Source organism: Oryctolagus cuniculus, chromosome 12, assembly GCF_051225735.1.
Source record: "Oryctolagus cuniculus isolate XC-2025 breed Fujian yellow rabbit chromosome 12, ASM5122573v1, whole genome shotgun sequence".
In the NCBI taxonomy this organism is placed as follows: domain Eukaryota; kingdom Metazoa; phylum Chordata; class Mammalia; order Lagomorpha; family Leporidae; genus Oryctolagus; species Oryctolagus cuniculus.
In genome coordinates this window covers 72,994,894-73,021,500 of record NC_142878.1, presented here as the reverse complement: position 1 = coordinate 73,021,500, position 26,607 = coordinate 72,994,894, and the positions used below count along the sequence as shown (strand labels likewise).

Below are 26,607 nucleotides of genomic sequence, written 5' to 3'. Positions count from 1 at the left end.
GGGAGTGTCGACACCTAAATTGGGTATGAGTAATCTCTCTCTCTTTTTTTTTTTAATCAGAGGGGAGGTTTAATTTGCTCTGTTGGTGTAGTCTCATGCTTACCTCCTCCCCTCTAAGGAGACCCTGGTCGCTAGCCTCAGTGGGTATGATATTCTTTTGTGCTGCCACAAGAACCACACAAAGGATCTGTGCAGTCCTTGATGTAAGTGTGGATTCCACAGCAATGAACCTCACCAGGGAATCAGGGAGCCCTGAGTGTGCGGAGTTGCCCACAGAAACTACTCAGAGACCCAGGCATACCTTATGCCCTCCCATGCAGGCACAGTGTTTTCACAGTCCCGACACACAAGACTCCCACAGTCACAAACACCCAGCCCCCTGTCATTTCTCCCAGCCAGACTCAGGAGTCTCCTCTCAGCTGGTTGCTGGGCGTGTGAACATGAGCTGGTGCAGCTGTTACATATGTCCAAAATGGTGCCCACCTCCTCTCGGCTAGTTACAGGGCACCAGTGCCAGCTGGTTGGGGAGAGAAATGTGCCCCCTTTTTCTGCCCTCTAGGTTGGCAGTTACACTGTGACCCACAGGGCTCCAAACTGGACTTGTGTCAGGCCCTTCCTGCAGCTTTATCACCAGTGACTTGGCTGCTGTAGTCTGGTCTTACCTCACTCTCCAAAGCTGGTGCTGAGGCTCTCGGCTGCTGGGGTCCTGAGTTGTGCATGTAGATCCACAGTGTCCCTCTAATTTGTGTGGCATTTCCTGTGCCCTTTTCTCCCTAACTCTTCTTTAAAATTGTAATCTTTCCATGTTTTTAAAATTATCTTCCCCTAGACTAGAGCAGTAAGTTGCCTCCCTATTCCGCCATCTTGGTTTCTCCCTCACTTTATTAACTTTTCAAAAAAGATTTGAGGCAATGTACAAAGAGAATATAAGAGTCAAAGGGATAAAATTATGTGAGGAAGCTGGTGTAGGCAGAGTATTTTTGGGGGCCTTAAAGTGTATGATAGAAGGACCCATTTAATTGGAATAGCAGTGTGTTGAATGTTACTGGGGTTATTAAAAAAGATGGTGTACATTCTGCTTCCCAAATTTAAGGACCATATGTAATATTCTCAAGACGAGAAGACCAGCCCATTAGAACGAACCTAACCTAATAGTAGATAATAATGAAAAGGCAATGCTGAATTCTAATTTTGTTGCATGGCTTGTAAATATTATGGAAAGGAGAGCTCTATGTGAGTAAAAGTGTTTGAGTAAGTTTTGCAGCAGGAAATGGAAATGATTCCAGCCTTATTCATTTGTGCTACCAACATTAGGTGAGACCAGGATGTTTAAAGGGTGATTTTTGCATATGAACTAATAGGAACTCAGGAACTGGGGAGTAACAGAGTGAAAAAGGAGGGGCCAGCGCTGTGGCGCTGTGGGTTAATACCTTGCCTGATGTGCCAGCATCCCATATGGGCGCTGGTTCTAGTCCCGGATGCTCCTCTTCTGATCCAGCTCTCTGCTATGGCCTGGGAAAGCAGTACAAGATGGCCCAAGCCCTTGGGCACCTGCACCCACATGGGAGCCCCGGGATAAGCTCCTGGCTCCTGGCTCCTGGTTTCAGATTGGCGCAGCACAGGCTGTTGCGGCCATCTGGGAAGTGAACCATTGGGTGGAAGACCTCTCTCTCTGTCTCTGCCTCTCTTTGTAACTCTTTCAAGTAAATAAAATAAATCTTTAAAAAATAGAAAGAGTTAAAAAGGATTTTGTTTGCCTTTCATATTAAATAGACCAACCACCCCAGTGGAAATGCCCAGATTAATATGGAACAGAACTTGGGTGTGGTGAGAGTTGCAGATTTAAGAATATCAGTTGGAAGGAGATAATTAAAACTAGGAGAAAAATGGAGCTTGTTAAGGAGCGATGGCTGAGCCATGGTGAGTGGGGATGAAAACTCACAGCTGGTTAGGGGGTGAGAGGGAGGGAGTTTCAGCAGGAACAGAGAGCAGTAAGGATGGGCAAGAACAGAGGGGTCACTGAGATGAAACCCTTGGACAAGGGCGCCTCTTGGAAACAGGGCACAGTCAATCAGGCCTAATGGCAGGTGCCCAAGAGGTTTGGAAAAACTCATCTTTAATCCAAAGAAAGTAACTGGAGGACCTCTAGAAAGAGGTTTGCAGTTGGAAAAAAATGTTGTGGTTTGAAAGTAAGGAACCACTCCATCCCCCCAACTGCATGAAGATAGGATGGGGGTATAGCCTAGTCAATTAAGAATTTTTTTTTTTTTTTTTTTGACAGGCAGAGTGGACAGTGAGAGAGAGAGACAGAGAGAAAGGTCTTCCTTTGCCGTTGGTTCACCCTCCAATGGCCGCCGCGGCTGACGCGCTGCGGCCGGCGCACCGCGCTGATCCGATGGCAGGAGCCAGGAGCCAGGTGCTTTTCCTGGTCTCCCATGGGGTGCAGGGCCCAAGCACCTGGGCCATCCTCCACTGCACTCCCTGGCCACAGCAGAGAGCTGGCCTGGAAGAGGGGCAACCGGGACAGAATCCGGCGCCCCAACCGGGACTAGAACCCGGTGTGCCGGCGCCGCAAGGCGGAGGATTAGCCTAGTGAGCCGCGGTGCCGGCAATTAAGAATTTTTTATAATAGGGAGACAAAGAGTATAAAAGCTTTCAGGCTCACTGAAACTAAGCAAGGCAATTTTGAACCAATATCTTCAAGTATTGTGGCTTTTTCAGGTATATAAAAATCATGGGGAAGGTGAGATCCTAAATATTCTCTTTGAGAGACTCTTGGGATACCAACATGCTGGGACACATCTCAGCCAGATGGGGAATCCGAGTGTCTTTGTTTTCCTCCTGGCAGTAGAGTTGCACTGCCAGGAAGCGGAAGATTGGCATCAATAGGCCTGATACGCTGAGCAATTCACGTATCAACCAAAGAGTACAGATGATGACAAGCAGTGTGGCAAGTGGGGATTAGTCATAGAAAGTGCCAGTAACTTGCATTTGGCATGGGTTTCTGTTGCTTTCTTGTATTGAGGCGTTGCCATAGTAACATTGGCTTTTTAGCAAACATTGAAAATGCCTTCTGCTTGTTTGCTATTAATATCTGTGTAGGTTACTCTAAGTTCTATATGACTATATGAAATTTTTCTTTTTTCCTTAGTAATTTACTTGTAGGAGAAAAGATATTTTTTTGGATATCTCTCAAATTTATTTTCTTTCTGGAACCAAGCCATGATGTTTTATTTTTTGACATTTTATTTAACTAATTAGTGTTATTATTTGGTTAAGCATTTGTCTGATTCCTGTTTTCTTAGTTAGCCTGTTTTCATCTTTTGTTTTACTCTCTGAATTCCTGTTTCTAAATGTTAAATGTTCTACAATGGCACATGAAAGCATTTAAAGAAACAAGATAAATGCTAACACTCACAGGTGTTTGTTATTTACTTGGTGCAGGTTTGAGGGTTTGAGATAATTTCAGTATCCTCAAAACCAAGTTCCTATTCCATCCAGTTTTTAAAGTAAATTTTAAGTGAAACCACACAGGTGTGGCTTCTGGTTTACTTTCTGCATTGCAATGATATGAAACTGAAAAGCATGCAATCAATATGTAGTAGGAATCAGAAGAGTTAAGATAAGCCAATTTTGATGGTAGAGTTTTGGAGCTCTGCTCCAGATGGGCCAAAGCAGAACAAATTTAAGCTAAGACTGAGCAAGGAAAAGAGCAGAAAGAAAAGTAACTTCCCTTGTGGAGAGAGAGCTGCAAAGGCAGTTTCCTTTGTTGGCAGATGGTTTATGAACGCAATCCATAAATCAACTGTGTGGCTGAAATTGGACAAGTTCAGTAACAATTGAGAGGTTAACAGAAAAACCGTCAACTCCAACAGTCTCAAAGTGGTTTTTATGGTTTTTTTTTTTTTTTTTAAACTGGGCCAAATAGTCTGGTTCTGTGAATCATGTTGCTAGACAACGATAACTATCATATTTTATATTTTATAGTTCACAGATTAGTCAAATCGATCATGTGAAAATGTAGTCTCAAATTCATGTCCACTATTATCGACCAGTGTTCAGATTATTGTTGCATTGTTTTAATCTGACCATCTATGTGGTTCCTTTTATTCAAATAAAAATCGTGTATGTTTGTGTTATATGATTTTTTTTGATAGGCAAAGTTAGACAGTGAGAGACAGAGAGAAAGGTCTTCCTTCCGTTGGTTCACCCCCCAAGGGGCCACTATGGCCAGCGCATTACGCCGATCTGAAGCCAGGAGCCAGGTGCTTCCTCCTGGTCTTCCATGCGGGTGCAGGGCCCAAGGACTTAGGCCATCCTACACTGCCTTCGAGAGCCACAGCAGAGAGCTGGCCTGGAAGAGGGGCAACTGGGACAGAACGGCGCCCTGACCGGGACTAGAACCCGGTGTGCCGGCGCCGCTAGGTGGAGGATTAGCCTAGTGAGCCGCGGCGACGGCAATAAAAAATATGTTTAAAAACATCATATTGGGCCAGCGCCGCGGCTCACTAGGCTAATCCTCTGCCCGTGGCACCAGCACCCCGGGTTCTAGTCCCGGTTCGGGCACTGTTCTGTCCCAGTTGCCCCTCTTCCAGGCCAGCTCTTTGCTGTGGCCCGGGAGGGCAGTGGAGGATGGCCCAAGTGCTTGGGCCCTGCACCCGCATGGGAGACCAGGAGAAGCACCTGGCTCCTGCCATCGGATCAGCGCGGTACACTGGTCGCGGCGGCCATTGGAGGGTGAACCAACGGCAAAGGAAGACCTTTCTCTCTGTCTCTCTCTCTGTCCACTCTGCCTGTCAAAAAAAATAAATATTTTTTATGTATTGTGGAAGGGCTAAATCAAACTATTTGTCATATACATTGCCTCAAATACTTTTTCTTTTTGTGATAGAGACACTTAAAAACTAATCTCATAGCAGTTGTGTTTAGAGGACACAAATTCCTTAGAAAAGTGAGCTCATAGTGCATAAACTTGAAGATACTTAAAAAGGGTCTGGAAGTTGGTTAGGGCCTAGAGTATGTGGGTAAGTGCATGAGTGTTGGCAATGTAGGTATGGTTGTGGTTGTAAGGATGTGCTTACAGCTTTGTAAGAATGTTCTGACTTGAATAGTGAGTCACTCTTCTTTGAGGAATTAAACAGAGGACAGAGATCAGAGTCACGTGTCTAAATGGGTGTTCTATGTCTCTAGCTACTACCGCCCTTGACGGGACGGCTCTAGCAGCCCTTGTCATTTGGAATTTCCCATGTCCTCCTTGGTCATCCAGCTCGCTGTGAATCAGGGCCACAGCAGAAGAGTTGCGGTTGTTCAGGTGATGGTGATGTCATTCTGTTCCATTTGTCCAAAAGGGCAGGGAAGAAGGGTTGTTTAGTATAAAAAGAAAAAACCGGACTTCTCTGGTACTGCAAGAAAGTTAGCTTATGTTTATTGTAGCATCTCAACATGGAATTTTCTTTTAAAGCTTACCCATCCAAGTCTATGCACAGAACTACAAGTTCATTCTGCAGATAGACCTCTACAGGAGGAGAACTTACTCCCTCTTTTTCTATCCAAAGGACAGTTTCAGTCATTAGACATTTGTTCCATCAATTAAAAATACATGTCCTCTTGCTTTATTACCTATTGGTTTAAGCTTTCTTCAGAAGCCAAAGCTGAGCAAACTTGCTTCTTGTTTCATGGGGCAGCACTTAATGATATTTGTTTTTAAAACATCAAACATGATTTCATTGAGTAGACTAATTTCCAGGAGAATCACCTGAAAATGTATTTTTCCCCGAAGAGTTTCAGATTTTCTATAACCTCTTAAAGTGGGTTGCTTGAAAACGAGACACAATATTCTAGAATTTATTTGATCAGCTAGATTTTGTGGTAGTTGTTGACTCCTATTAATCTCATGTTAACTCCGTTTTCATTGTTGATGGGTCTTGTATCACATTTATGTCTGGATCTTGCTTGTCATAGAAATTGGGATGTGACAGGCATTCACTCTGTCATTAAACCGTCCTTTCATCATTGTGTCATGTATGGGCTTACTGAGCATGTCTGCTGCATCTTCAGTGATAACTAAATCAGTGGCACCATTAAAGCAGAAGCCTTGGGAGTGCAGTCCAGGCATTTGAAACAACCTCCCTGTGTGAGTCTGGGCAGCCTGCACTGAATAATGACTGTAACAGTGATTTAAGTAATAACATCAGTGACTGCCACACTGTTAACGACAGTCATTTGCCTTATCACTAGAGACCTCATGATAGGCTGCTAGTCCAGCTTGCTTACTTACCTTGTACTGATTTCTATAACTGTCCTTGCTCCCAACCCAGTTTTCATTTGTGCTTTATTGTTGCTCTTTGTCTTAAAAAGTAGGAATTCATAAAAAAAAAAAAACTCACTGTAGTGCTGGTTTAGATGATTTCTGTATGGAAGCAGAAAGATGGAATGAATAATTGAACTTTGAAGAATCCTTTCCAAGTCATGTTTCTATGATTCTTACAAACCACTTAGTCTCATGTTTGATATTTCAAACACTCATGTAGGCCAGATACCACAAAAATGCTATTGTCCTAAGCAAGGCATTTTTGAGGTTAGATGCACAAATGGGCTGAACTTCTTTGTAACATTTTGCAGAGAAAGCATTGTTTAGAATTTTCTAGGTGAGAAAATCAGCTAAAGTAATATTTGATTTTTCTTTCTCTGAGTTACTCTGATATGCTAAGATCAATAAACTGCATGTTATGCTAAGTTATGTAAAAATTCTATGTTTATGTTAGTGCCTATCTTTGGCAAAAGTACTTCTCTAGGATGTGTACTAGAAATCACAGGAATGTGTTTTGAATTATGAACAATGATATCAGCTCATTTTCTTATAAATGGAGTTTTTTTCCTCATGTCTTATTCTGTATTTTTTTCTTTTTAAGATTTATTTATTTATTTAAAAGTCAGAGTCACACAGAAGGAGAGGCAGAGAGAGAGAGAGAGAGAGAGAGAGAGAGGTCTTCCATCTGATGGTTCATTCCCCAATTTGCCGCAATGACTAGAGCTGTGCTGATTCAAAGCCAGGAGCCAGGAGCATCCTCCGGGTCTCCCACTTGGGTGCAGGGGCCCAAGCACTTGGGCTATTTTCCATTGCTTTCCCAGGCCATAACAGAGAGCTGGATCTGAAGTGGAGCAGCCAGGATTTGAACTGGTGGCTATATGGGATGCCAGCACTGCAGGTGGTAGCTTTACCTGCCATGCCACAGCGCCGGCCCCCTCTGTATTTTTTTCAGTTGGGTTTATCAGCCATATATAGGGTTATTATTAAATGTTTATCATTTTGTTAAATGCTTTAGAGATTTAAAATGTGAGATGAGGTCTCAGCTCTTCAGGAGTTTGCTATCCTCTTGAGATTTTGCTATTTCATATGCATAAATAAAATAGCAGTATAAGACCTTATAAAATTAAATATGCAAGTGAGTGGACTGAGACTAATAATTAACATTTTCCGCTATATTTGGAAAAGGAAGACAATTTTATGGAAAGAGACTAATGAATTTCTTTTCTTGGTAATAAATGTCTTTAAAAATGTAAGAGAGTGGTAAAATACTACATTTTAGGGTAAAAATGGTCTGATGTGGTTTGAAAATTTACCAGTTTGCACCGCAGTTTGAATTCTTGTTGTGATTTGGAGAACCCCTTGGCTACCTGAAAAGCCAAGTACCAGTCACTTTTGAGCTGATGTATGGAATTTCTTCCATGTGTCCTTTAGTCCAACTTCATGCTTGATCTGATCTTTTTATTTGCCAGAGCTTAAATTGAAAATGCATGACATGATATCTGATTTTTAAAATAAATTTTCTTTTTATCCAATATTATTTTTCTTAAAAGATTGAAAGAGAAGTTCAGGAAAATACCTTCAGCTGAGTCAAAAGAACAGTTTGTGTGTATAACCTGAGTCTGGAGTAAGGTATTTCAGTGTTTTACCACTCACATTCAGTTCCATGCTCTACTGGTCATTAAACATCTCTTCAGGTCCAAACCTATATGCACAAATGAGGCTCTCTTGGATTTGTGTAAATTAACTTCCTCCTGAAAACTGACACTTGCATAGAGATCTGGATGAATATTGTTTTCTAACTCTTGCCCTAGTTGTGACTCAGGAGGAAACTGGGGAAGAGGAATACGAAGGAAGTGGGATGACATGGTGGGAAAAGTTTGGAAAAGTGCACCTAGGGGCTCCTCATTCATTCATTCATTCATTCATGGAATAGGAGAAAGGATTCGATCTGCTTTGTTGCAAGTCAGCTTTGAACTCTCACTATTGTTTCTACCTGTTTTCCCTAGTGTTCTGGTGGCTCATTAACCCTTAGATAAATAATCCCCACTACTACCTGACTTGGAGTCAGGGGCTTAGAATTGCTTCTGTGAGAAGCAGCTCAGTTGCAAATCAATTCAGTGGCTTTGAGCATTGTCCTGGTGAGGTTTGATTGGAGACTCATTTTGAAAGCACTGTGCCTTTTCTCTGTTAACATGATGAGAACTCTCGCTCTGCTTGGCACTCACAAGGGCATCGTGTTGGATCTCCATGTAGGTTCCTACAGAAGACACATACCTGGTTTTTTCTGTGTCACTAGGGAGTCCTACTGTCAGTATCCAAAGCAAATTTAGGTAGTCTTTATTTAACTCAGTCCATCTTAAGCATAATTTACAAATTTTGTGAAAAGTCATCAAATCTGTTGTGCATCATGGGATCACAAAAAAGATTGATCCTTCATTTTTATTTTTTTTGTGTGTTTTAATGATAGGACATTCTTTTTAAAGACTCCTCCTTCGTGCCTTCTCCATCTCATATAGAGAATTTTCCTTACCTGTTTCACAAACTGTCCTCTATTCTCTCCCTCTCCACTGAAACAAAAACCATTCAACAAACCAAAACCACAAAGTCAGGTGTTGTGAGTTTGTCTGAATCTGGATCTGTCCCCCAATCCCGGCTGCAAAGGGACTGGAAGCCAGAAAAGGCGAGAACATAGGAGCACCCCTCCCTGAGTGGGTCAGAGATCCCAGTTTCCCAGCATCCTTTGTGGGTGGATCCTCAGAGTCACTTGTGCTTCCCATATAATCCCCAGGGATTCAGGAGAAAATCACATAGCTCCTCCTGCAGTGATGTTACGTATGCGGAGCTTTAGTGCAGGAAACTGCGTCCTGGGAGGGATCTGACCATTCACTGTGTGCTATTATAAAGCCTTGGCCTTTTGGGAAAGATACCTTGATGGGTGCCTTTCCTCACTAATTGTGCCTTTGTTATTGCCATAAACACTGAAGTCCTGCTTGAAATTTGGCCCAGTTCCCAGACTGCATAGCAGTGTGCACGTGGTCTAGTTTTTAGTACTAATAAGCAAAGCAGATTGTATGCACTAAATTGTCAAAAAACTACTTTGTAGTTCAGGAAACAGGCCTGAACAAGCCAGCCCCTACATAAGCTCAAAGATATGGCCATCCTGATCATAGAAGACCTCTAAAACCCATGCTGAGGTGGGCCGAGAGCCTACTCCCTGGCAGACACCGGATCTGCAAGGAGGAGGCATAGAGGAGCTCTGGCAAAGCAGAAGTAAGAGGTAAACAGGTCGTTAGGGATCAATGCCCATGCAAGTCCCATTGCAGTGCAGCCTTTGCTTTCGTGTCTTTTCTGTTTCCCATGCCTTCCTCTTATCTCCCTCAATCTCTCTCTCTCCCCCTCTCTCTTCTTCCTTCCTTCGTTTTAAGGGTATTTTCAGATGTCACAAAAGAAAGCTTAACATTTTATTTGGAACTATCTCAAATGTTGTTAAGTATCTAAACACCCTGGAGAAAAAGAAATTAGCGTGATTAAATTAATCTCAGAGGGAAATTTAATTTGTTCCCTTGGTAATTGTCCAAAATTAGTTCTTTGTAGATAAATCACTATTCATAGGCCATTTATTAGCTCTAGAACAGTCTTTCAGACACTGGAACACTGGACCACGGCCTGGGGGTGGGAGAGAGCGCAAGGTTTGTGGTGCTGGTACTGATTCGCTTTGTCAGGAGACAGGCCTGGATGCTCTTGTCGGCACAGGCTGTGGTTCTGAGGTCTAGATGGGAAATGAGCTCCCCAGACAAGGTGACAATGCTCTCCCTAGATTGAAAGGACTGGAAGTGACTGCTTCAGCTGATTGAATTATCTTGAGCCCTTCAGTTTACAGAGGTTCTGTTCTGATGGCCTAGGAGGGTCATGAACCCATTAATCCAGAAACAGTCCCGAGACTCCTTGCGTCTGACTCATTTCCCAGGAATCACTGACCGTGTGGGAGAACACAGGTCTCTATGAGACATTGCCTCCATAAGCAGCCCTCACAACTGCTCAAAACCTGTTTCCTTGTTTGACAAGTGCTGCAGAAACAGTAACAGCTCATTGACTTTGAGGACCACCTGTGGGGATGTATCTATGTGCTCACCTTCAGGTGTGGCACATGCAAAAAGACACTAGCTATTAGCTGGTGTCATTCTACAACACAGACCTTAACAAAGAAAGTCACCCATTCTCTTTTTTGTGCCTAAATCTTGGTGACACACAGGTCAGACTCTGACCGTAACAGTATTCAGTCTGCAGTTTTTGAGTTTTGTTCCCTATTTGTAAAAAGAAATCTCTATGTGTGTATATATACTTGAGTATAGTATATACAGATTGTCTTTACTACAGATGTACGCATGTATACATACATATACCTATCCTGTCTTTACTATAGACCTGTATGTACAGTACTCATGTAAACACATGTATGTATACTACTACAAAGTAAAGACAGTCTATGCATTAAACATCAGTTACTTTGACTTTTACATTTTTAATTAAAATATATATTGAAGTTCTTTTTTTTTTTTGTTAGGCTGAAGGATTCTTTGAGGCAAGCTGGGGAGTGGGCATGTCCTGGCGTCAGGTGCCCTTACTTGTGCGGTAATACTGAGTTTGCATTACCGTGGAAGGTCAAACAAGGTGGCTTTGAGTCTCGGTAGGCAAGGTGCTCCTGTTCTGTTGCTCATTGCTTCCTTTATACCCATCACTTTCTCAAATTGTGTCATCAGTTTGCAGGTTTATTGTCCACATATTTCTGCCTCTCTCCACAACTGAAGTGCAAACTTGCTCTGTGATGGAAGTGACACTTTTTTTCACATCCGTAGCCCTGGCTCAGTCATATAGTGCCTGACACCTACAACGTTTAACAGAGATTATCGAGTGAATGGATGAGTGTTGGAGGAAAGGTTCCCCCTGTGCCTTCCTGCTCCAGATATATTTTTTCGTTCATTGCTGGGAGCACAGGCTCCTGGGGTTGTTCCAATGATTCTGGTGGTGGTGGTGATGAGAATGAGGGCTGTAGCTCATGTTTGCTGATGGCTCTCTTTAAAGTCTTGTCTGTGGTCGACCATCCTAGCAGTGTGCACAGAGGAGCGCTGTCCCCTCTCCATTCCTCCCCACCCTGAGCATGAGGACCCTGCATGAGGCAACATTCTCCTAGTACTGAGGAGCTGTGGTTCTGCACGGCATCAGTGAGGCGCCAGACGTCCAATCTCCACTCCCATTTGCCCCATACATGCATTCTTTTGGGATCTTTGCATAAACAGGGTGTTTCACATATTTCCTGAGTTGTGCAAATGCCTTTTAGCCACTTCCTTTTTTGTGCAAGTGGTCTGTGGACATAGTTTCTTTTTGGTTTTTGTTTTATGATTTAAAGATAATCTCCCCCTTAAGAGTCAAGGATTATTTTTCTCCCTAGCATGTAGATTGTACTATAACAATACGTATGTGCCTCCTCTTGTGGCAAGAAAAGCCTGACATTTTCCCCCTAAAGTGCCCAACGGTTACTTTTTATAGCTAACATGACAAAAACATGTTTCATCAAATGTGGAAAGATATTTTGATAGTGCTGAAACTGTGGTACTCATTGCGAAAGCTCTGGGGGTTTGGCTTGTGGGATTCACAGATGCAGGCAGTGTCCCTAGACAACCACTGAGCTCATTTATGTTTAGCCTTCCGCAATATATTCTTTAAGGCAAATGTAGAGATAATAGTAAACTATCCTATAAAAATATGAATTGATCATCTCTGTATTATTAATGCTCTTACCTGGTGTTTGGTTGGTTGGGAGCAAAAGAAAAGCCAACTCAAATTAACTTAGATAATAAAAGAACAAATCATATAACTAAAAAGTCCAGAGACAGAATTAGTCTTGGGACAGGATTTGTCTAGTTTATTTTTCTGCATTTCTTTCTTTCTTTTCTTTTCTTTTTTTTTTTTTTTTTTTTTGACAGGCAGAGTGGACAGTGAGAGAGAGAGAGACAGAGAGAAAGGTCTTCCTTTTTCCATTGGTTCACCCCACAATGGCCACTGCAGGTGGCCTGCCGAGGCCGGCGCACTGCACTGATCCGAAGCCAGGAGCCAGGTGCTTCTCCTGGTCTCCATGCGGGTACAGGGCCCAAGCACTTGGGCCATCCTCCACTGCACTCCCGGGCCACAGCAGAGAGCTGGACTGGAAGAGGAGCAACCGGGACAGAATCTGGCGCCCCGACCGGGACTAGAACCCAGGATGCCGGTGCCACAGGTGGAGGATTAGCCTAGTGAGCCATGGCGCTGGCCTTTTTCTGCATTTCTAGGTCTGCATCTTGAGTGTTAAGTTTATTCTTGGCAGACTCCCTACTCATTCATGGTCACAAGATAATATCAGTGATCTCTAGGCCTACTTGCTTCCGGGTGGGAATGCAGTAGGAAAAAAGAAAGCCTTCGTTTTTGAGAAATTCTGGAATTGATAGAGGTCATGTGGCAGCTTTGAACTCAACATTTTAATGGGAGGATGCAACATGTAGTTAGTATTAGCTAACCTAGGCTTGATCCTGGAACCACTGATAGGAGTTGAATCCAACCAGAGCACACAGGACTAGGAAACTGGGGCACTGTTAGCTGGGTGTTGGTGGAGGTGGGGAGGGATAGTCAAATGTCTGTTATACTTGGCATTAACAGGACTGGATTTGAAGCACTGAGGTTGGTTTTTGATGCTTTTGGGAGCTGAAATATCTCACAGTCTGAAAAATATCAGGGTTAGTTTGTTTCCATTTTGGTTGTGGTAACAACCAAATAACAACCGTAATAATGTCCATTATCCATGTTTTTTGCTTTTTGTCTTTTGGAAACATGATGACTTACTTGGGCAAGGAGTTGTGAACACTGGGGTTGAAATCTTAATGCATGGGCGTGAGACTCCTCAGGACTTCCTCTTTCCCTTTAGTACCACAACTGGAAGCTGTTGAGATGGTGGCTGGTCTGTTATGAATGACCATGATGAGAGACTCATGTAGCATGAGCAAGAACTAAACTACTTGTTAAACCATGGAGATTTTTGACTTGTTTCTTACTGTGGCAGGGACAGTTTATTCTGCCTAGTACATTATGTGTATATTCATTCCCTTTATTACTTGAGAGTTACAAATATATTTGCATAATTCTTTTAACTTAGTAAAAACATTTTTACGTTTATGATCTCATCTGTGTAATAGTACTATAAGTATGAGGGCACCTTACAAAGTTCATGGAAAGTGTATATTATTAAAAAATTATTCATGGATTTTAATATTTTTTGCACCAAAATAGTTATTGAAGCCTTTTTGTAAATTTGTATTTTAATTCCATTTTCTATGAGCTTTTTGAAGTGCCCTCACATATAGATGAGGAATAGTATTACCATTTGCCAATGAAAAAATAGAGATAAATTCTCCAAATGTTCTGTTGGCTGATTTAGCAGTCTTTTTTTCTATTTGTTTTGTTTTCTTAAGTAATACATATAATGTGGCTATAGTGAGAATCTCATTACAAAAATACTACTTCCCATTTTATTCATATTTTATTTGACAGCTAATCTGTGAAGCATTTATTATTTTTACTTTATCCCTTTGCCACTTCTGCTTCTCTTGGAAGCTAAAATCATCTGTACTGTTTGTGTGTACGTTTTTTTAGGGACCAATAGAATTACTCTTGAGGGGAATTGAGAGAAAACACAAAGGGACTTCACAACATCTGTAAGGTCAACATGTGTAGGATCGACAGATGATGTGAATTTTCTAGAAGCTTCTTGAAGTTCTCACAGACAGGAAGCTGTAATCTTGTAGCAGGCAATAGATAACAAAGGCTCCAACCGAGAGGATGGACTGGAGAGGAAGAGGTGGATATTCTGAATTTCCTTTGGTAGGAAAGTGGCAGAAGATTGGAGGAGTTAGCAGTAGCTATTCTGACAGCAGAAGAAACATCTCATGTGCAGTGAACTGGGGGCGACAATATGGGAAAGAAGCTGTGCTCTGGATCCAGCTCTTGACCCTCCACTTATCAACCGAATACCCTAGTGTAGAGTGCCTAATCTCTGTGAACCTTAGATTTCTTTCCTATACAAGGATAATAGTGCCCATCTCCTGAGGATGTTCTGAAGATAAACAGAGCTATGGAAACAGTACGCATAACAAGAGCTTGATAAGTATCAGCTCTTTTTATCTTCCTTCTTCCTTGTTGTTCCTTTTGTCCCCACCCTGGTCCAGGCCACCCATTATTCTCTCAGCTGAATCTATTCAAAGACCTCCACATTGCTCTTTTGACACCTATTATTGTGTCATCTCCAGTTTATTCTATAGCCTGTAACTAGGAAAATGTTGGAAAATAAAAATCTCATCAAATTCTTTCTTTACCGAAAAGCTTTTGGTAATTTCCCCTTGTGATTTTTTTTTATTTTAAAGGCAGAGTTACAAAGAGGTAGGGGCAGAGAGAGGGAGTGGGAGAGAGTGGGAGACACACACACATACACACACACAAAAACACACAAATACACACACCTTCTATCTGCTGATAGAAATGGCCTGGCCAGGAGCTTCTTCCAGGTCTCCCATGTGGGTACAGGGGCCCAAGAACTTCAGCCATCTTCCACTGCTTCTCCAGGCACATTAGCACGGAGCTGGATCAGAAGTGGAACAGCCAGTACTTGAACTGGAGCCCATATAAGATGCTGGCACTGCAAGTGGTGGCTTTACATGGTGTGCCACAGCACTGGCCCCTTAGTTGTGGTTTTAACTTTATCTGGTAAGGACTAGGATTGTAGAACAGATTCCAAGTAACTTCTCGCTCTGGCCCCAGTTTGTGCTGACCTCTCCAGCCTTATAATCCCTTTTTTAGATTCCCAAATGTGTTGTCATCTGTCCACTTTTGTATTACTGTATTTTAGAGGAGCAATGCTTTGTCTTCATCCTGACATTGCTTTCCAGGTGGAAGAATCTCTACTGGTATGACACTCCTCTCTTTACCCATTTATTTAATTAATTTATTTTTTAAAGATTTATTTTATTTATTTGAAAGAGTTACAGAGAGAAGGGGAGGCAGAAAGAGAGGTCTTCCATCCGCTGGTTTACTCCCCAGGAGGCCTCAGTGGCTGGAGCTGTGCTGATCCGAAGCCAGGAGTTCTTCTGGGTCTCTCATGTGGCTGCAGGAGCCCAAGGACTTGGGCCACCTTCCACCGCTTTCACAGGCCACAGCAGAGAACTGGATCGGAAGTGGAGCAACTAGGACTGGAACTGGTGGCCATATGGGATGCTGGCGCTTCAGGCCAGGGCTGTAACCTGCTGTGCCACAATGCCGGCCTCTATTTATATATTTTTAAATATTTATTTATTTATTTATTTGAAAGTCAGAATCACAGAGAGAGGGAGGGCAAGACAGAGACAGATAGATCTTCCATCCACTGGTTCACTCCCCTAATGGCCGCAACAGCCAGTGTTGGGCCAGATGGAAGGCAGGAACCAGGATATCCATCCATTCAAGTAGCCACATGGTGGAATGGGCCCAACCACTTGGACCATCTTCCAGTGCTTTCCCAGGTCATCAGCAGGGAGCTGGATCAGAACTGGAGCAGTTGGGACCCCAACTGGTGCCCATATGGTATGCCGGCACTGCTGGTGATGGTTTAACCTTTTACTCACCCTGCCCCAGGGCAGAGGGAGTCACTTATCTGATGAGTCAGTCTTGGAGGAATACAGGGCCTCAGCTCTGCCCTCCTCCCCCTCAGAAGTGATCTTCCTACCAGGAGCAGGTGGTTTCCCATGTTCCTCTAGGGGAAGGCTCTTTCTCAATATGTGTGTGGTTTGTCCTGGTCCAGCACTGCCTATGACTATCTGCCTGAGACTGCCTCCTTCTCACGGGGCTAATTAACCAGCCCACTGGCTAAGAAACTAAAACCATGGCTTCTAACCCGGCTTCTGTCAGCGCCAGAGATGTTACATGGCTCCTCCACGTGCCACTCCTTCCACCCGCTCCTTTGTTTCCGGATGGCCATGTTTCTAGTAGTCCATGGTGGAAAAGTAGTTTAAGAGGAGAGAGGTGGAGACTTGTGTTTTATTATGGAATGACTTATACTAAAATCTGACTGTAAGTCCACAGGCTCAACAAAATGACTTAACGTACCTGATTTAAGGGCAGGGGAAATGGAAAAAGGTGTGCATGTTGTTTTGTTTTTGACTGAAAAATGAAGAAAAGTAAATGGATCTAGAGATTTTTCCAGGAGGGGGAGCCCTCGTTCCTTGTTCCTAGGCAAAGCTGTGAGGGTTTGCATCATCTGTGACTAAGTTACAACAGAGCCAGGAGAACACACACACCCATTTGCTATATGTCAAACTAAATAAGTAGGCGAACATTGGCCCAGTTTCTGTTGGGCGTTATCACTTCATCCCACAAAATTAGCTCTTCACCTGCGTGGAATTCAGCTTTGTAGGCGAGTTTCCTCGTGATTGCGGCAGGGGTTTTGTCCGTCCCAGGTGTTGGATCTTTCCTTTTCTCAGGATACCAGCTTCAGCTCTATTTTAGTTTTAACTTAGAAGGACGATGTAAAACAGAATACGGAATACAATATCCTTTTAGTTCATTATTTTTTCTCCTTTGCTTTCTTCTTCCCTCTTATTTTCTCCAAGTCCCTTTGGAAAATCATGTCACGATTGATAGTTCTTATAGCCTTCCTTCACAGAGAACTCTTGAGTGAGTAACACTAAAAAACCCTGGCTCTCCGCTGGGTTTTTTCCTGACTCCCCTCATCCTGGCACACAGCTGGACACCTTGATCCCTGGGAATTGTTAAGAGCAGTCATCTACCAGATGCCTCTGTTTTCTTTAGCCGGTTCGTAGTCATTAGAGGGGCAAGTGTAGGCTCACTTAACACAGGTCAAACAAGCTAACTTCACTTAAAAAATAGTATTCTGAGCATATTCATGCTAAATTTCAGCAAGACCCATCAGCTCAAGCTACTTAGGCTATCTTTGTGGATAAGATAGAGTTAAGCCTCAAGGGAATACAGTTAGATGGATTTGTAAATGGTTAAATAAAGCATACATAATATGTTTTATTTTATACCTTAAAGAGCTGTTAACATTAATCTAGTAGTTCGTGGGATTTTTATTATTTTACTTTTTTTTTTCCTTTGGCCTTGTACTTTTTAGTGTCATTTGTCTACAGGGTTGGAAGAATAACCTCCCAAAGATTAAAAGGCATGTGTTTGAAATTTTTTTGATGACATGCAAGTGGGAGGAATATTTAATACTTTAGATAGTATATTCAAGATGAAAAGATAATTGCTTATTAGACTCATAGAATAGGAATATACATGAAAAACATATTTAAATACATCATTATTTAAAAAATAAATGGTAGGGCCCAGTGTTGTGATTTAATAGGTAAAGCCACTGCCTATGATGCCAGCATCCCATATAGGTGCTGGTTTGTGTCCTGGCTAGTCCACTTTTGTTCCAGTTCCCTGATAATGGCCTGGGAAAGCAGTGGAGAATGGTCCAAGTATTTGGGCCCATATCACCCATGTTGGAGACTTGGATGAAGCTCCTGACTCCTGACTTTGGCCTGGCTCAGCCCTGGCCTTTGCAGCAGGGGAGTGAACCAGTGAATAGAAGATCTCCATCTCCTTCCCTCTCTCTCTGTAACTCTGATTTTCAAATAAATACATGTCTATTAAGAATAGCTATAATTGTTTAGAAAGGGAAATTTAATAGAGATTTCCATAAAATGATCTAGTGATATTACTTAAAATTTTTATTTATGTAATTTATTTGAAATGGAGTGGAAGAGAGCAAGCTTATCTACTGGTTCGCTCATCAAATGTCTTCAATAGGCTGAAGCTAGGAGTTAGGAGGTTAATCTGGGTGTCCTGCATGGGTGGCAGGAACACAACTACTGGAGCCATCACTTGATGCTTTCCAAGGTGCACATTAGCAAGTTGAAATTGGGGCCAGAGCTGGACTTGAACTTAGGTACTCTGATTATGGAATGTGAACGTCCCAAGTGTTGTCTTAATCCCTAGGCCAAATGCTTACCTGATCTAGGAGTTGATCAAAACTCAATATGAATATGCAGTGAGATACAATTGTCAAAATACTAATGAAATTTTAAGGCACATTAATACAAAAGTTCAGAAAATTGAACATCAAGTGTAAATTGACTGTACAAGGATTGGTTGGACCAGATCTGCAATTTGTGTTTGGTTTGGTGGTGTTTGGTTCTAGATGCCATGTTTCATGAGAGATGCCAAGAAATGGGGATGGATCTCAAAGAGACTGACTGGGAAAAAATGTCTACAAAATGAGTCTTGAGATGGTTGAGAGCTTTGGGATCTTCTAGTCAGAGTAGTGAAGATGAACGGGAGTGCACTAAGCGTTCTTCAATTATTTGAAGGTTATCAACCTAGAAGGACCTCAGACTTGGTCTGGGTGACCCCAGAGCAAGAACTTGGCATATGGCAAGAAGTCAGAGAGAAGGAGATTTTGGGGTTTCTTATAAGAAAGATTTTTCCAGGGACCACTTTTGTGGCATAGTGGGTAAAGCCACCAACTGTGAGGTAGGCGTCCCCTATGGGCACCGGTACACGTCCCAACTGTTCCATTTCCAATCCTGCTCTCTTCTAATGGTTTGGGAAATCTGAGGAAGATGGTCCAAGTGCTTGGGCCCCTGCTACCCACTTGGGAGATCCATATGAGGCTCCTGGCTTCAGTCTGGCTCAGTCTTGGCCATCTGGGGAGGGAAGCAGAAGATGGAATATCTCTCCATCTCTCTCTAACTTTGTCTTTTAAATAAGTAAATAAATCTGTGAACAGAAGACCTTTCTAGCAATTCCCACTTTGAAACAGGAACATTTGAAATGGGATTTGGTTACCTTGTGAGGCACTTGGGTTCTTATAAAAAATAGACTGAGGGAGTCCTTTGTCAGGCCCTTAGAGGAATTGTATTTTGGAAAGGTGGACTAGATAGTCTTCAGTGTTCTAGCTGGTGGGACCTGTGTAAGCTCCGTTTCTGCCTACAATAGATACTCAAGCCACAAGTGCAAAATGACTGAATGTATAAGTGTCAAAGTCTCAGTCTTGAGAGTGGACTTTTGCACGTGATGTTTTTAGTCAAGGGTGACTTTATGGCAATGAATAGCAATTTTAGTTAGTACGAGGAGCATGCCATTTTGGGAAAACTGAAGGCCTTGGGCCACAGAGTTTTACATTTTCTGCATAACTGTCTTCTTTTTTCTTGCCCTAGCACTGCTCATGCTCAGCTTTGTAAATTTTAGGGCCATTTCTGATAATGAACAATACTTTCTTCCGAACTAACACCATGCTATTTCTTTTTCAGGACAATCGTATTCACACATCCAAGTACAACCTTCTCACCTTCTTGCCAATTAATTTATTTGAACAGTTCCAAAGAGTGGCAAATGCCTACTTCCTTTTTCTTCTGATTTTACAGGTAATGTTTAGATTGTATGTATTCAATATCTGTTTCATAAAAGTGTTCATGTATTTGAAAAAAATAAGGTAATTTAGTAACTTTTCATGATTCAGTAAAATCATCCTTATCAGATTTTTAATGTTATTATTGCTGGTTCTTGTCACAAATGTAGGAGGACTCAGAATGGGTAAAAAAGAGTACATTCATCATCTTAAACTCTGAGGTCATTTAAAAATGCAGGCTTGCACTTTATTTGAACCAAACCAGAGCCTAAAAATTGCTGTTTGTAGCTTCTCTCCTTTCTTTACCTCCCTCTCATCTTGACAGTACAGGGATTGCCAGAGTCCAGGCAGAGTCCTAGCTGGCTAAGACTGAGCAGGTTGTGGAACTCAATTTGGCAAATCTCATATTTTTCTGAGAATAATGACATAATTTATGAATTAAAATATTTGATGGGTATTATATGTTATTTCACTGTTGGATGCTGAGTTTTACAGCGTGAAGTGTTAATTGGAAACAAATAGCCTTTCTTTATTCCCTATCTGAAATTTGGGTTAATTGAAATTTGAGCTCTTACTGATATTTTGGGAAGGAAGAGGGGATAAATCAGGGAAGACACATACATGTGTGCTCACCTTAGCCAGTTATTTCCACAGTATTCATTTTAGGGTAATTTTGTCACATGAAACTTATAGATTCAGAACATTCTGGACTTTGTATTAATTATATAAGGTAAGAAGGTTGACTAGTCATGTGTCATCTAGGTTAATAGCTTTGAATACTATTTTTCTTTAATTGAATAACTTTGCATTAACCATCTTTTGGGGCTGGTGTTGTGGCATAGCTGGTAAAGCTGCCGGCTGCAATGCCAGCATCCCTTTTGTGCATTGGTTCTTGTTCCTGCTGTAACACTTCGAATACAGCTTCCTGCTAATGGCCTGGGAGAGGCAGTGGAAGATGGCCAAGTGCTTGGGCCCCTGCCAGCATGTGGATACCTGCATCAATATCCTGGCTGGTGACTTCAGCCTGACTCAGCCTGGCTATTGTGGCCATTTTGGGTGCGAACTAGTGGATGGAAGATATCTCTTTCTCTCTGCTCTCTCCCTCTCTCCGTGTAACTCTGGCTTTCAAATAAAATAAATGTTTTTTAAAAAGGAATTTTTGATTATAAATTAAATCTAAATTATATAAAAGGTGACTATATTCAGGGGCATATATGACATTTCCAGTATAACTGGATTCATGAGCAATAACAATTTTATTGGGATGTGGTTTCTCTTTCTCTATTTTCTTTCATCTTGGCTTGACTCTAAGGTAGGCTCTCTACCTGGTAATCCTGACAGCTCTAAATTTCTATTTTCCTAGCTCCAACTCAAGTCTAACACAGGAGAAAGCGGAGGAAGAAGAGGGGGAAGAGAGAGTGTGTTACTTTTTATTGTTGCTGCAGCAAAAGTGTTTTCTTTTTTTTTTTTTTTTTTAGATTTACTTATTTCAAAGGCAGAGAGAGAGAAGTCTTCTGTTTATTCTCTCTCCAGATGGCTTCAACAGCCATGCCTGAACCATGCTGAAGCCAGAAGCCAGGAGCTTCATCCAGGTCTCCCATGTGATTGACAGGTGCCAAAGGACTTGGGGCCATCTTTTGTAGCAAAAGTTTGGGATTAACTCCGATTGGGGTGACAGCTTCACTCATAAACCAATCACTGTGGCTCAAGAATTTGGGGCAGTGATTGACTTGACCTACATTGTGTGCCAAAACCTGGAGTCAGAATGGACTCAATCTGTACTGAAATTTTGTGGACTTGAAAATAGAGGGGATGGGGCGGTTCCCCAATAAAGAGGAGTAGAATTGAAAAGAACTGGATGTGGATCAGGGGAAAAACAGAATAAAAAAAAACAAAAGAAAAAAATGAATTAACATCTTACTATTTATTAAAGAAACCTTAGAATCCAAGATTTCTTCCTCTTTTATCCTCTTACAAAATTGTTTTTGGTTTCTTCATCCCATTCCAGAATTTTGTTTATTTCCTAATAGCTTTCTTATTTGTGGTCAGAGGCTTTTATTCATAGAATTTTATATCTGGAAGGGACCTTCAGGATGGTTTAGTCCAACCTCTCTTCTTTTTTGATGAAGAAATTAGACCCAGCGAGGTTAGGTCACATGTAAAGCTCTCACCATGAGTTAATGGTAAACTTGGACTGAAATCCAGCTTTTCTGCCACCTAGCCCGGTGCTGCTACTATCTCAGAGACTTTTAAATTTTTTGAAAATCTTGCATGAAACATGTTGTATAAAATTGATTCCATTTGGAGTTGTTTATTAAAGAAGTTAATTTATTTATTTAGTGATTCCATCCACTGGTTCCCTCCCCAAATGTTCACAATGACCAAGACTGGACTGGAACTGGGAGCTGAGAACTCAATCCATGTCTTGCACATGGATGGCAGGAACTCAGTTACTTGAGGCATCACTGCTGCCTTCTCAAAGTCTACATTAGCAGGAATCTTGAATCCGGAGACAGAGCTGGGATTCAACCCATGGCACTCTGATGTGGGACACAAGTATCCTAACCCTTAGGCCAAATGTGTACCTCTTAGAGTTGTACTGAGGAGGCCTGGTTTCTGTCTACTGACAATCTTCATGCTGTCCTCCCTGCCTGATGACCCTGAACCAGCTCCAAAATGAAGCACCTTTGAAAATCATCTGTCTATGGCCGGCGCAGCGGCTCAATAGGCTAATCCTCCGCCTGCGGCGCTGGCACCCCGGGTTCTAGTCCTAGTTGGGGTGCTGGATTCTGTCTTGGTTGCTCCTCTTCCAGTCCAGCTCTCTGCTGTGCCCAGGGAGTGCAGTGGAGGATGGCCCAGGTCCTTGGGCCCTGCACCCCATGGGAGACCAGGAGAGGCACCTGACTCCTGGCTTTGGATCGGCGCAGCGCGCTGGCCACGGTGGCCATTGGTGGGTGAACCAACGGCAAAGGAAGACCTTTCTCTCTGTCTCTCTCTCTCACTATCCACTCTGCCTGTCAAAAAAAAAAATCATCTGTCCAAGAGTTATGTCAATGGTCACTAAGCCTCTTTTCACTGAGGGGCTTTGGAGTTACAAAGGAATAGGCTTGGAGTAAGAAAGAAACTAAGGTTTAAACTTCAGCAGTGTATGTTTATGGCTCAGTTTTGTAACCCTCAGATACTTAATTTATGGAATGGAAATAGGACATCCTGTGCTTTAGGTCACTATTTGTAATATATTCTCTATCATATACTCCCAGGGATGCTAACTACACAGAATTAAAAATGCTATGTGTTTATGCAAACCAATTCTAATACAGAATCTAACTTGGTGGTCTTCCGCTGAGGATCAAATGTTGTACTATATAGAAGGTACTTGACACAGGGTATAGTGCAGGGTAGATGCTCGAAGAAACTCTTTCGAGGAATTGGTGAGGAGAAAGTTGGTTAAAAGTTGAGAGGAGAACCTGAAAATTACATGTGACATTTAATATCTGAGGAAAGATCTTCTGTAGATGATTTTGAGAGATCTACTTCTCAACTCTCTGTAAAATTTGTATTTTTTGTCAGGTAGTTTGAAACCTGGTTCAATGATATTCCTATTCTATGTGTATGATAATAGAATGCAAATAAATAATTGAAAATAATTTTACATTTTTATGAATAGCTGAAAATAACTGCCAATGACAAGAATTTGGATGATATATATTATCCTAAAGTATTTGAAATGTTTGTTTTAGCTAATTCCAGAAATCTCCTCCTTGACCTGGTTTACCACCTTTGTACCTTTGGTCCTGGTAATAATGATGACAGCTGTCAAAGATGCTACAGATGACTATGTGAGTATTTGCTCATGAGAATTCTTGAGGTCTTGATTTCGATTGTGTCTTCTTGGAAGTGGAAAATGATATCTATTCGAAATTCTGCATGATCTCTTTCAGCCAATAGCATAGAAAATTCTTTTGCTACTTAGTAATTAATACTGATGTCACAGAACCAGAGCCTTTTTAAAAGCAAGAAGTCTTCAGTAGACTTATTTCTCCATTTTATAGATAATGAAACTAGAGCTTGTAAAGAGCTAGTGATTTGGTAATCAAAATACAACAAATTCATGGAAGGGTGAACTAGAATTAGACACACATTCAGTAAAGTATTATTTATCTTGTATGTCTTTAAGTTTTGGGAATAGGTAAGTATTAGGTACTCTCACATATTCTGCTCAACTCACCAGATGCTTTACAAGTAAATAGCTTCAAAAATCATGAAACTAATGTAAATAAGTGAGATATAGGGTAATAGAGAGTTTTGAAATATGCTAATCCCAAAAGAAGTCATTCCATGAAATTTGTATTCCTTAAAATATAAATTAAAAACAAAGAAAAAGTCATTGAAAAATTTAAAACAGTGTTGGGAAAACCAACATTCAAAATCCACACAAATTATAATATCACCCTGGGTTATTGTATGGGCAGTTATCTCATTAACTATATATATGCAAATGACTTACATAGCATATCTAAGGCCTCTCCTTGGTTACATTTCCTACTGTAACCTATCTGTGTCTTTAAGTGGGTTTCTTGAAAGAATATAGTTGGGTAATTTTTTTTATACAATCTGAATATCTATGCATTTTTTAAAAAAATTTATCTGACAGAGTTAGACAGTGAGAGAGAGAGAGACAGAGAGAAAGGTCTTCCTTCTGTTTGTTCAACCTCCAAATGGCTGCCATGGCCAGTGTTGCACTGGTCTGAAGCCAGGAGCCAGGTGTTTCTTCCTGGTATCCCATGCAGGTACAGGGCTCAAGCACCTGGGCCATCCTCCACTGACCTCCCTGGCCACAGCAGAGAGCTGGACTGGAAGAGGAGCAACCAGGACTAGAACCCGATGCCCATATGGGATGCTGGCACCGCAGGTGGAGGATTAACCAAGTGAGCTACGGCGCCTGCCCCAATCTATGCCTTTTAATTGGAATGTTTAACTAATTTATATTTAATGCCATCATAATTAGATTTAATTCTATCATCTTGCTGTTGATTGGTTTATTTGTTTTTTAAAAGGTTAATTTGAAAGGCAGAGTTATGGCAGGGAGGAGTTCGGGAGGGAGAGGGAGAGGGGGAGGGAGATATCTTCCATCCACTGGTTCACTCCCCAAGTGGCTTCAATAGCAATCTGAAGCCAGGAGCCAGGACCTTCTTCTGTGTCTCCCATGTGGGTGCAGGGGCCCAAGGACTTGAGCCATCCTCTGTGTTAGTAGGGAACTGGATTGGAAGTGGGGCTACTGGGACTGGAACTGGTACCCATATGGGATGCTGGTGCCACAGGCAGAAGCTTAATCTGCTGATGATTTATTATATCCCACTGGCTATTTGTTTCATTTTGGGCCCAATTTTAGATTTTTTTTGGAATCCCATTAAGCTCACTAGACTATTTTTTGTGGTTGTTTTAGGGTTTAACCTCTTATAGTCTACCTGGGACAAACTGGCTTGCGAGAACTGGCCTTTATATGCTACACTTCTTTGTGTTAAGCTATATGGGGGATGCAAAAATGAAAGAATCATCTAAACTGAAGTTTAAGAAAAGCTTAAAATGCAATAGGAGGAAATAGGACTTGTATATGAATAATAATAATATGAGATAAATGTCATGTAAATCTTAATTAAAAACAGACAACATCTCATTTCTTAATGCAAGGAAGATCCCCTTCAACGAGAGACTAGGTTGATAGGGAAGTAGAGTGTGGAAGAGAAAATTACAGAAGGCTGTATGGCTAAAGTGTGAACTTAGGTCTGCTATGAGTGGTTGAGTATGGAAAGGCAAATGGGACAATTTGTACTTGTCAAGTTGATTCATATATTTCATCAGTTATTTATAAGTTTTTGATAAATCAAAAATTTGTATCATTTGAAATTGCATACAAGTGTAATGCATTTATCTTCATATACCATGTTTCTACAGTATACACAGGATATAATTCTTCATTCTTAATGAAATGTCTATCCCACTTAATAGTGCACATTGTGACCAAAACCTTTGAGGTTGGATTTTTCACAAACACACAGGACCCATCCATACTGACATAATTTCCTGTTAAAGTAGTCAGTTTGGAATATTCCTGGAATAGGTTGTCATTGTTTGGATTATTTGGGGAGTCTCTGTTATAGAATTGTCTTTTCTAAAAGATTTATTTATTTACTTGAAAGTCAGAGTTACATAGAGAGTGAATTCAGGAGAGGTAGAGAGAGAGAGAGAGGTCTTCCATCCGATGGTTCACTCCACAATTGGCCACAATGGCCAGAGCTGCGCCGATCCTAAGCCACGAGTCAGGAGCTTCCTCCTGGTCTCCCATGCAGGTGCAGGGGCCCAAGGACTTGGGCATCCTCCACTGCTTTCCAGAATTGTCTTAATGGTCGGTATACATTATACAGAACAAAGCCAGTCTTAGGACCTGATGTTCATCCAGCTTTAGAAACAACTGTCATTTCTCAGCCTATTAAAAATTTTATTAACCAAACCTGTTTTCTAAGAATGGCTTTCATGTATTTCCAAACATAATACATCTGTTTTAAAGGTTAAAGAGTTCCATTCTCCAAGGACAAAGAAAGGACATTACAAACAATAGGCAATTAGCTTCAAACTTAAATCTAAGGGAGGAAATTTTAACAATGATTTCACTCATTGGAGTAAATGTGTGATATCCCCCCGTTTCCTAATCTTTCGGGGAAATAGATGCGTTAGTTCCCACATACTTGCTTTAAATATCTTATTATAGTCATAATTCATAGACAATAAAATGGTAGAGTAGAAAGAACATGGGCTTGGGGGAAAGATA

The 26,607-nt window shown here is 41.6% G+C and overlaps 1 protein-coding gene across 5 annotated transcripts in view; it reads left to right on the top strand.

Moving 5' to 3' along the window:
• ATP8B4 (ATPase phospholipid transporting 8B4 (putative)) overlaps window positions 1–26,607 on the top strand; it is a 259,760-nt gene that overhangs the window by 43,302 nt on the left and 189,851 nt on the right. For 4 of the 5 annotated variants that reach the window (XM_051822381.3, XM_051822379.3, XM_051822380.3 and 1 more), the window contains exons 4-5: window positions 19,681–19,794; window positions 23,519–23,617. In XM_051822381.3, the coding sequence (XP_051678341.3) occupies window positions 19,681–19,794; window positions 23,519–23,617 (213 nt within the window). Of the gene's footprint in view, window positions 1–19,680; window positions 19,795–23,518; window positions 23,618–24,568; window positions 24,707–26,607 lie in introns of all 5 variants that reach the window. The other variant, XM_089310299.1, reaches the window with a different exon arrangement.